The sequence below is a fragment of the Sphaeramia orbicularis genome, chromosome 12 (assembly GCF_902148855.1).
Source record: "Sphaeramia orbicularis chromosome 12, fSphaOr1.1, whole genome shotgun sequence".
Classification (NCBI taxonomy): Eukaryota; Metazoa; Chordata; class Actinopteri; order Kurtiformes; family Apogonidae; genus Sphaeramia; species Sphaeramia orbicularis.
The window spans coordinates 67547357-67559823 of record NC_043968.1 but is presented as its reverse complement, the minus strand read 5'-3'; the positions used below and the strand labels follow the sequence as shown (position 1 = coordinate 67559823).

The 12467-nt window shown below is 37.5% G+C and overlaps 1 protein-coding gene across 5 annotated transcripts in view; it reads left to right on the top strand.

Moving 5' to 3' along the window:
* The window catches only part of LOC115429814 (mediator of RNA polymerase II transcription subunit 13-like), a 205558-nt gene that overhangs the window by 44394 nt on the left and 148697 nt on the right, over window positions 1-12467 (top strand). For all 5 annotated transcript variants that reach the window (XM_030149546.1, XM_030149548.1, XM_030149549.1 and 2 more), the window contains one exon: window positions 3365-3602. In XM_030149546.1, the coding sequence (XP_030005406.1) occupies window positions 3365-3602 (238 nt within the window). The remainder of the gene's footprint in view (window positions 1-3364; window positions 3603-12467) is intronic.

The window sequence follows — 12467 nt, the reverse complement described above, 5'->3', positions numbered from 1 at the left end:
TTAACTATTACATATCTCGGACAAATTAAATGCTATCAATACCAAATATTATATACTTGGTTGCCATGTTACTCTGAGGGTATGAGCCGAATTATGCGAATGTTGGCATCTAGGGGGCGCTGCAAATAAGGGAAATTTATATCTCTTAAACGGTTCGACCAATTTCAATGAAATTTGGTGGGTATGATGTGGGGTCACTCCTGAGGCCAGCTGTGTAGTTTAGTAATGATTGGTTAATGTGGATGTAATTTATTACAACAAATCCAAGTCACCACACCTTCAGCCTTTCACACCACTGGTGCATTTGTCCCATTACAGCGAATATGGTGGCTCAGACATTGGAATACTAACTACAACTGCAAACTGTTATGAACGGGGGGCCAGCCTCCACCAGCTCAGCCTGAGCCCGTCGTCCTTCAGTGGGCTCCATGGGGCCTGGGGGCCGAGTGGGCAGGGAAGCTTGGCCCCCGTTCATAACTGCTTGCAGTTCTAGTTACCCTTGCTTTTAGTTCAGTCTGACACAGTTGTCTTGTTTTCCTTGTTTTTATTCTGTTTTTATCTGTATCATATGTGTTGTTTTAATCTCTATTCATTAAAAAAAATCTTGTTTAATCTCTGTTTATGTACTTATTTTAACTTATGTTCTTGTCAATAATTTCTATCCCTGAATCTTAAATAATTTTTTTTAAACATGTGTTATATTCCCAGACTTTCTTATGCTGTAGCCCATGTTTTACCCTGATTTCTAAATGTTATTACTACCTTAGTCTGTAAAGCACTTTGGGTCAACTTCTGTTGTTTTTAAATGTGCTATATAAATAAACTGACTTGACTTAATTAACATGACTAACATGATTGCTACTGAGTGACTTGATAAAAGTGAATGTACCTTGACATAAGGTGTTATCACAATGCTTTTGAAAGAAATACACCAAGTACACCATCATTATGAATCTGTTTTGTGACATTTTACTTCTCCACACTCCTTGTCGTCGCTCCTGGTTCAGTAGCTGCAGACAGCTGTGTCAAACAGTGGAGGAACTTTTGACATTGACTGGGAGTGACGAGGCAGCACAAGCAGATGTCTTCCTCTTTGCTTTGGGAGAAACAGCATCCTTGACCTTGTCATGGCTAATTTTAGGGCCGGGCTTATCACAGCGCCAATGTTTATATCTCTCATTACACACACTGTCATTACAGGAGGGACATGCTCATAATTACAGGCGGATTCTGCACACAGGATGTTCCTGGGATCATGTGTATGTTGTTCATTAGTTTATATCAAACTGCAGGATGTAAATGGTAATTAGTATATTTTGATCATGTTTTTTGTTTTTTTGTAAATTTTAAGCAGTGACTTCCACAGATGCATAGTTTTAATTTTAAGCCACATTTGAGCCATTCTTGCGTACATCTTCACCACCACTCCCTGAGTTGCTCCTTCTACCTGTCTTTATGCCTTACACACAGTTTAAGTGGGTCAGTATAATTTTTTCCTCTTCTCAGCCTGTCTTAGATAGCTTGGTGCCTGGGCTAGTGTGCCAAACATGATCCTCATAGCTGGGTGAGCACAGGAGAGGAGGGCAGCCGATGGAATGAGAGACCCCCCCTCACACACACTCACACACACCCTTGCCTGCATGCCTGCCAAATCTCTGTCCTGTTCAACAATCCCTTTGTGCATTCAGCTCATTCATGCACAAATGCAAACACAAGAACACAAACATGCAAAAACTTTTCAAAGCATACGAGTGTCACTGGTGTTGTTTTTTTTTTGCTTTTGTATATGTAGTTATAAAATCTGAAAATGCTGTATCAGTCCAATGCTTTTTTGCCTCTTTTCCTGGCTTATTGCTAAATATATCATGGCTCGTCCAAGTCTGCAGCAGGAAACATAAACATCCATTTCAGCATTAGATTGACTAAAGAAGAAGTCAGTGCCAGGCTGTGCTCCTACCACTGACCCAAGCAATATTTCTTCCTCTCATGTCTCTCTCACTTTTTGTGGCTTCTCTGTATTTTTCTGCACCGTGTCACGTCTAGTAGTTTATTTCCAGTATTTCACTCAGCCAAGGCCGTCTTTTATGTATTGCCGCAGCTTGCTGTCTTTTCTTTTTTTTTCTACCTTGTATCGTACTGCTTTTACTTACACGTTATTTTATCTTTACAGCAGCAGCAGTGACTGAAGGTGTCTGTTAAAAAAGGCTACAACCGGGAGTTAATAAATGCGCATAAATATGTACACACATATCATGTACGCAGTAAACAGGTGGATGTATAACAGAATTAAATACGTTTTCACAAACAAAACAGCAAAAACACATTAACTGCATGTAACATAGTTTAATACCAGTCATATCAATATTGCGGCTCCAGCATCACATTGGTGCAGTTATTGATTGAATTACCGTCATCTAATGCTCTCTTTTGTATGGAATGCAATACCAACACATTCTGTACAGTGCGTTTTAGCCAGTTTTTGACTGTAATGCATTCACATCATGCATTTATGCATTACATAAATACATATACTCTGAATAATAGTATCCACTGAAATAGAATTGCAAAAAATAAACACTGATTGACAATTGTATGTTTGTTTTGTATGTTTGTTTAATATTGATTAATATGCAGATTATTTTCTTGATTGGTTGAATTTCTTCATTGCTGCAACTGAATACTATCTTTATTGGGGATTATTTTCTGTAAAAAATTGATTACTTGGTCCATGAAGTGTTAGGAAAGAGAGAATATCACTGTGTTTCCCAAAGACCAAGATGGCATCCTCAATCTCAAAGAGATTTTTTTTTATTAATTGTACAATATTGTAATTTAGGTATACAATAAAAAATATTTTGTCACTAGTTTTTGAATGGAAATAAGATTTTCAATGTTTTCATTGATCAGTTTAATTGCATTTTGCAAATGTTAACAGATTTCTATACTGCAAAACACACAGAAGACGTTGCCTCTGTACTAACACAAAAGTTGGGACAGAATAAAAAATGTGAGAATTTAGTTTTTATTGTAATTTAGAGAATGTTCTTGGAAATGGGTTCTATGTGTATTTGGTTACTGTCAAAATTAAATTAGGTAAAGAAACCCGAGAATAGTCAAACTGAAGAAGCATAAATCGTCAGGTAAACATTTTCTTTAAAAAAAATCCTCAGACTGATTAATGGAATATCAAAATAGTTGTGATGCATTTAGCAGTAGCAGAAGTTAATTAGTAAATCAGGTCAGTTGTTGCAGCTCTAAACTGTTTACTCAGTGAAAGTGAAAATTCCGTATTGTTATTTCTCACATCTTACAGTGTCTTAATTGTCTCTTTGTCTCTCCTCCTTGTCTCTTCTCCTTCTTCCAGGCGGAGTTAACTGGCATTAAATGGCGTTGCTACAACTTCCGCAGTGGGGGGGAGTACGGGCCGGTGATCTCGGCTCCAGCCCAGGACGACCCAGTTCTGCGCAGTTTCATGCGCTGCATTCAGGCCAACCTGCTGTGCGTATGGCGACGCAAAATCAAGCCCGATGCCAAGGAGCTGTGGATCTTCTGGTGGGGTGATGAGCCCAACCTCACTGATGTCATTCATCATGAGCTGGAAGGTGAGAAAGAGAGATAGAGATGAAGAATGAGGCTGGCTCCTCTGTTCTATCTGTCTCAATTATTTTTCCATCCCATCGGTCTTGACTTCAGCTTCCATTTATGGCCTGAAAGTTTAGGCTAGAGGTTTCTTACAGATTATATATTTTTATGGTTGATTTTTATTGTGTTGCACTGAATTATATGGACTGTAGTATGATTACATGGAGCAAAGTTGCCTTTAGTGGTTTTAGCAGATTTAATGTAAACTGGGTGGAAAGTTGTGAAATTTGTGTTATGTGTTACAGCAGCAGGGACTCAAGTCGCGCAAGTGGCACATGCATCTCGTTTGCTAGTGTAGCATATTGCCTGTGTGTGTTATACATGAGCTGCATTGTGTCACATACAGCAGTGTTTAGTGTTATGTAGATACAGGCTGTTTAATCGGCGGCAGATTGAAGCTGTGTGCTGTTTGTTTAAGATGTGTAGGGTACATTGATCTTTTTCGTTTTTTTCTTGAGTAGTTCTATATTTGCGCCTCGTATAGCACATATCTGAAATGTGTTTGCTTTGCAACTCAAGTGTTTATATGCGGCTTCACAACTATCACTATGATGAACTACACAGTGACAGAGATTTTTCTTGCTAGTATTCACTGTGGTGTTTATGTGCATGTTTGTGTGTGTGTGTGTGTGTGTGTGTGTGTGTGTGTGTGTGTGTGTGTGTGTGTGTGTGTGTGTGGGGCTGTAAGCGTTGGAGAAAATTACACTGAGATATCTCACTTGAGAGAGTGCTACTGTCAGCACTATTGTCTCTATTTATAGAAACATTTGCATTATCTCACCCTGCACGTGTGTAGAAGGCGAACATATCGACTAAGCCTGTAGAAGAGAGGCGGAGGAGGGATTGGGTTTGGTTTAGTCATGTAGAAAAAGCAGGGGTTGAATTTATATAGTGGGAATTTCATTTGTCAGTTAGCTGTTAAAGATGGGAAAAGGTCTGTTTAAGCAGTTCAGCGATATTTCTCTTTACTCAGACTGCACAAGGATATGTAACAGAGACAAATACGTCGTACATCACAGTTGGATTGCTCAGTTATCAGTTATTCAGTAGTTGCAATGCAGTAGCAGCGTTTCTGCCTGTTACAGACCTTGTCTTCAACTCCCTTTGCAGCATTATATCTATTCATGTAATGTCATCTTTTTGGCTTTCATTAACGGATTCATTCTTTAAGCAAAACATATAAAAGAAAAGATTATGACATCAAAACTAAGCCATCATTAACTTTCCAGGATCACAAACAAAAAGCAAAAACACTGAATATTGATGTGGTATAGTTAAATTCCATTGAACTATTTTGGCTCCAACATCTCATTGATGCAGTTATTGATTGCATTACCTGACAAGCAATACATGCTCTGTAGACCGAGTACTTTGGGTTTGTGCATGTCATAAATACTTCGTAAACTTTAAATTAAATCATCTGCTAAAATAGAATTCAATCAATCAATCAAATTTTATTTACATAGCACCAAATCATAACAAAAGTTATCTTATGACACTTTACATATAGAGCCAGTCGAAACCAGACCCTCAAATCAATTTACAGAAACCCAACATAATCCTCCAGGAGCAAACACTTGTGCAGAATATTAGGAATTAATCGAAATGGTATATTTTTCATTGTAATTACAGATTAATTTCTGTATATAAAATTATAAAAACTATAAAAATAGTCATGAGTTGATGAGAGATAATTATCACGGTACATGTCAAATTATTTCCAGTTTAAAGAATGGCCTTTGTTCTTAAGTGAAAGTTGAAGAAACCAGAATAATTTTCACCCTTTCAGTCAGAAAAACAAAGGATCAGATGAAGCAAAAAAAAAAAAAGTTGAATTTGTATCAACACATAAGCATGTAAAATGATGTAAAAAATTGACAAGATAAACACCATAAACCTGGAAGAAAAAAGTATGATGTAACATAAAAATGATATCACTGTGTGATAAATAGTTATAGAATGATAATTATAATTAGAATTTTAGTGTCCAGCTCTATTTACAATGGATCTGGTTTTATGTTAGTTGCTAAACTGGGCTGGTATGGAAAGTGTTTTTGATGTGGGTGAAGTCTGGAGGATTATTGTACATCTGTTGTCTTCCACTAAACACAGTGGATGTAGTCAAAACACACACACATACACACACACACACACACACACACACACACACACACACACACACACACACGCACACACACACACACACTGCAAGCAACTGTAGTAAAAACAGGGTTTTTTTTTTTACTACTTTGTAAATTCTTACAGGTCTCCCTCTATGGTTCCTGTTAACTACAGAAAATAGCACTTGGGGTATGAGAGGAGGTTGATAATTGTTAATTAAAGTGAAGCTGGATTTTCTCCAAATTAGAATCAGTTGTAACACTGGGAATATAAGTGTTTCTATGTTTCTATGTTTCTTAAAGTGCAACACACTTGATTTTTCTCCTCATTTTGGGATTGCCTTATGTCCTTTTCCCTCCTCACATCTTCACTCTCTCCCCTGTGTTGCCTTGATGTCTTCTTATGATCTGTGTTGCTTCTCTCAGGCTCTTTTCTTTAGTTGTAATCACACCGAAAAACATCAGGTGAATTTTTATTGTCACATTGTCACAAATGTAAATTTGCACATCTGAATAAATAACTAAATCCACTGGCTTGACAGGCCTGTATAGTGTGAGTAATCATCATTTTAATTATTCTTCATGTCATATATCAGATATTGCAAATGTGTGGCATGTTTTAAATTAGCTGGCGAAACAGCTCCTAGTGTAGTCTGTCAGCAGGACACTGATGATAATGTGGTAGATTTGCCTTTCGGTAGTTAAACCCAGGATGCTGCTTAACATCCCTTATGTAACATTGACAAAAATTCTCTTAAACAGTGATGCTGCTTTGTGATATTGAGCAAGATATTAAAGTAAATTGGAATATAATATTATTTGCTATTATGTTTTCTGCTCCTTTCTGTTCTCCAATACTCTCTATGTGTGTTACCATTCTGCTGTTTTCATTCACAGGGAAATGCTGAAAACCCAGAAAAACCTTGACATTTTGATGATGATCATGATTTTATGATAAAAAGTAAAAGTGAATGACAGCTAATGCATATGTGGACTGATGCAGAGTCCGCTGGATTGTTCTGTTGGAAAACAGCCAGAAACATATGTCTGATAATGAAAAACCATTCAAGACTTTTGAGTCAAAGCTCAAACACTAGAGCTGCTCCGGGTTTTGGTCAAAATCCCTCTTGTGCCTCTCAGCTCCTCAATCAAGAGCTCAGGTAGCACATTAGAAAAATGAAATACTGCATCTAATTGGTGGTTTTAAGCCATGGTGACGAGGATTTGCGTAACAGTGTTGGATGAAAACACACATAATATTTGCATTTTCTTTTGCTTTTTTCCCTGAAAATTTACTCTGCATTTGGATGGAAATCAGTGTTCTGACATTGTCTTTGGTTAAGTGTCAAATATTGAAGTAACATGCTCAGTGCACAGTGACTGGCTCCCTTAAATGAAAATGAATTGGCCTGTAATACATACAGCATTTTAAAAGAGAGTGTGGGTTGAGTACAGTTTGAGAGCAAACAGGATTAATGTGCTGAATGGGCTGAGTCATCAGCATGTTGCCAGCGCAGCCAGACAGAAAGTGACATATTTTGGACACAAGTCTCAAATACGCATTGTGCACACACAGGCGAGCATGTGTGTATGCAGTTATACAGTATAAACACACAGACACACACACTCATGTATATTAGTGATGTCCTGATGCGATCAACAGATCGGTATTGGCTGCCAATCTGGCAGTTTTTAGAAGATTTGATCAGATTTAGTCATAAGATCAGGCCCATCCAGACCCGGTTCTGGGGTGAAGTGTGTGTGTGTGTGTGTGTGTGTGGGGGGGGGGGGGGGGGGTGAACACACATCCTGCTCCTTCAAATTAAAGTTTCTGAAGGTAGGGAAAAGGAAAATAATTGTGCAGCAGGAGGCTTACAGGAATTAGTAAAATGTCTATAAGTTTTACTTTCACTTTAAGGTCTGGTAGTGATGCGCAATAAGATCCTTGATACATAAAATGGTGGACTCAAATGCACAACTCTGAAATCTGAAGATTGACAAGAGTATTTTAATGATGAAAAAGTGATTTGAACAAAAAGCCCTCCAAAAGAGGATATAAAAAACTACTAACAAACCTATGATAAACAAAAAACTCTTACAGAAAAACTTGACGCAAAAAAACTGACAGACATGGAAAAAACCTGATTGACCGCTTGATGTGAACACACTGACAGATTCAGATGAACTGGCACAAGACAAAGGGAGACAGACTATTTATACATGAAGTAGGGGAACACAGGTGACACCAATCAGGGGTGGGGCTAACAATCACACTGGTGGGAAAACACACAAAGGGAGCAAGTCAGGGTCTGAAATGAGAGAGAAGAGATGTGTACAAAATAAAACAGGAAGTGCAAGACAGATCCAAATGTGAACGACTTTAACTTAACATAAAGTGACTAATCAAACAAAGACAAAACACTGAAAACCAAAGATGAGACATGAAACACTAAACATTAACACGATTAACATATCTGACGAGACATGACATGCGCGAGTCGGGTTTTTGGCTTTTGTGGAATTATTTGACCCGACCCAACCTGCCCCACAAATAAACTGACATTTTTTGACCCACCCCAACCTGACCCATGAGTAACCCGCTGATGTGCACATCACTAACGTACAGCACAGGACTACAGCAATGGCACGTGGGCCAAAATCAGCCCGCCAAATGTTCTAATTTGTCCCACAGTATGAATTTGGAAAGTGCAAAATTTATACTAAAGTTACTAAGAGTCAAAGGTGTCATACTTGTTTTAGTTCAGGTTCCACATTCAGCCGAGTTGTGATATCAAGTAAAATAGCATAACCTATAAATGGCATAACCTATAAATAATGACTCCAAATTTAAATCAGAATTTTATTGTAAAAAGTCGGTATCGGATCGGTGTCAGATCGGTATCAGCAAAACTAAGAATAAAAAGATTGGATTGGAAGCAAAAAAAAATCCAGATTGGGACATCACTAGTGTATATACATACACACAAATGGGGAGAGTCTTCACTAATGTATATGCATACACACAAATGGGGAGCGTCTGACTGGACTTGCAATTTAACTTTTGGGAGTGTCCAGCAGCAGGACTGTACACAATGCAGGGCATTTACAAGCATACACAAAGGCAGCAAAGCCATCCATAATGCAGCAACAACACAAAGCATATGAATATACAGTGTGTATGTATACTTTCACTTGTGCTTGATGTGAGATGATGATTCATTACGAGAAGTACATCTGGTTATATCTATAAAACTGGTAGAAATGGTTAATGCAACTCTGTATTGAAAAAGACTTGGTTCTAATAATGACTGAAGCATAATATATGCAAAATCGCTCCCATCTACAATTTTCACAGCTAAATTGCTGTTGAGTTGTAGATTTATTGATTCATTTCTTTGAGCTTGATGTTTAGTCCAACATTTATGCATTTTCTAATATAGTCAAAGTTCATTTCTAGTAGTGTCATGGAAATCTTTATAATCCACTATCATTTCATCTGTACTAGTTATCATATAACTATTTGCTCATAGTAATTTGTTTTCTGTGACACTATCGTGCAAAAACATGTATTTCTTGTTCAGTGTTTGGTATTGAGCTATCAACCCTCTTCACCCTCCCCTAGGTTGGCCACAAAAATCTCTGAACTCTCCTTACAGCCAGTGTTTGTTTAGTTTTTTGTTTTGTTTATTCTGGGCTTTTTAGTTAAGTGGATATTTGCTGTGGTCCACAGTCAAACACAGTAGATGACAGTAATGAACCATGATGCTATGTTATTACTGTTATAAAATGAGGGGAAATAAGCAGAGGACTGCTTACTGCCACCTGCTTATTCTGTAGATACAAACCACTCATTCTAAATTGACAACATTTCTAATTTTTCTGTGATAATACAATAATATTATATTCTATTTGCATAATTAGAACCTCCTAAGTTCCCCCTAAACTGTACACACTGAACCTTTAATTAATTACTGTTATGAAGACATAGATGAAAGGCCATATTTCAGAGCAAACATTTTGACTTCATCATGGGTGTTACAAATGACATTATTAGTGACTCTGTTTGGAAGTCATGCCAGTGAAGTACCATATCTAATAAGCAGGGCCCTGGTAATGGCCCACTGAAATTAAGTTAAGTCATCATTAATGGTATTAGATGGCATTAGTTACACCTGTGCTTTTCCTGCTATGACTTGTCAAAATATCTGCTGTGAAAAATGCTGTAAGGGCTTGTTACTCATTCTTAAATGGTACGTTTAAACATGGACTTCGGAAAAAAAAAAAAGCAAAGTAATGCTTCAGATCCCTGTAATGTGTGTGAGGGTGATGAAGCGTGAACCTGTAAAGAGGTGCGGTAGACAGCAGCACTAATAAATTAAGGTGTTTCAGTTCTGAGAGATGAATCACCTAAAATGTGTCTGAGTTGTGTCCGGTGTAAACAAGGCTTTAGTCACAGCTGGTTGTGTACACACACTCAGCGAGCAGCCACATCACAGTGACCAAAAATATGCAGAATGAGACTAAATGATAGGCTGCTCAGCTCAGATATAATTGATCTCCCATGAAAACAAAAGAATTGCAGGCAACACAAAGAAACATATGACCAACATTTAGTCTATTTAATCTGCTTCTCCAAATTTATATTTTATGACACAGTGGTAACATTATGTCTGGAGTAAGAATTGTTACTCATTACATGAATTGTTGGATTACATTGGACAGTTGTGAAAGGAATATCACAATTTCAGTCCATCTTTTGCTTCCACTGATCTCCTTTTAACAATATAAAGATTATATTACAACATGATCTAAAGCAGTAGAGTCAAACTTATTTTAGTTTAGGGGCCATGTATAGCTCAATATGATGTCAAATGGGACGGACCAGTAAAATGATAACAGGGAAAAATGTAAAACTACATTATGAATGATTACATCTACAAAGTTTCCTTATAAATATGAATAGCATGAACAACCTGAAATGTCTTAAAAAAAGTAAGTGCAATTTTAACAATATTATGCCTCAGTTTATCATTTACAAGTACATTACAACTTACAGATCACAGTGGCTCTACAAATACATTTAGTAACAGACAGAATATTGTTAAAAATGCACTTCTTTTAAAACATTTGAAGTTGTTCATACTTGTAAACATTTTCATGTAATTTTATTTTTTTACACTAAAATGAAGATGAAAATTAGGGCTGTCATTATTTATAGGTTATTATGATAGTATTTTACTGGTCTGATCCACTAGAGATTGAATTGGTCTGTATATGGCTGCTGAACTAAAATGATTGACAGCCTTGATTGTTTTTGTTTTTTTTTTTTTCTTTAACTTGTCTTGTCCAGCATCATAACAGCAGAATGGTAGTCTGGCTGCCTTTTTGTGCTGAACAAATTTGCTTTGCCAAGGGAAACTTCATAAAGTATTTGAAATTCTTGAAATTCTGCTATCTTTATTTTGAGCTTCATTGAACCACGTTTCGATGCCAGACTTGACATGAAGGAACAGGGGGGAGGAGAAGAAAGGGGGAGAAGAGAAGAAAAGAGTGAAGGGGGGAGAAAAAGGAAGAAGAAGGTGGCAAAGAGCCTCACAAGAAAATATCAATACGAACAATAACAACCATGATGATAATTATAATGGTAATTAGAAAAGCACTTGGAGACCTCCGCCAAGGCAGATCAGCCCCCCCGCAAATCACCACTAAAATGTAATAATTTTTTTGTTCCCTGTGGCAGTATCAGCATTTCCTGAAAATTTCATTAACCCCCCCCCCCCCCGCATCACCACCAAAATGTAATAATTTTTTCCTTGTTTCAGTATTAATACTACTACTACTACTACTACTACTACTAATAATAATAATAATAATAATCATAATAATAATTCAGTAGTAACATTTCCTGAAAATTTTATCCAAATCCATCCATAACTTTTTGAGTTATCATGCTAACAGACAAAAAAACAGACAGACAGACAGGCAAAACCGACAAATCCCGTGCTTGTTGCAGCTGTCACTGCCAGGCGGAGCTCCGCTTGCTCTGCTTCCACGTTTCAGCCATTTCCGCGTCGTGTTTGTTGCAGCCATATAATATCATATAGTCACACTGCCGCTGCCAGGCGGCTGTGCGAACCTCTGCTTCCCACAATGCACGTTGTGACAAAATTCTGAAGATGCCTGAGTTACCTCCCAGCTCTGTTTGTAAACAAATGGTTTGTTTATGGTGGATTTCACTTCAAAATTGTTCACCGTGAGGGAAGAGATTCAGGTGAGTAATCACAGAAAGACTTATGGATTCATGATACTTAGGCTATGACTGGGGTTTTACAGATTTGATGAAAAATTGGGAATGAAAGTCTCCCGCACCTTTAAACATTTGTCTCTATATTTCTATGGCTACTTCTATTTCTTGCAAAATAATACTTACTTAATACTAACTTAATATGTACCAGTGAGTTGTGTTTTTACTAGATCCATTTTCTACTGGAGTTCCCCGGAGTTCATTCCTGGGCTTCCCCCCTATTTTCTTACAAGGCTAAAGCACATAACTTCTTCCTCTTCCTTACTTATCAAGAGAACTCTACCTCTGCCTTTCCACTTGCTAAAAATCTGGGACGATGACAGGTGGGGTCTGGTAGAGTTCCATCACAGCTGAGAGACTGACATCTCCAGTTGGATGCTTGTCCACCACTTTAAACTCAA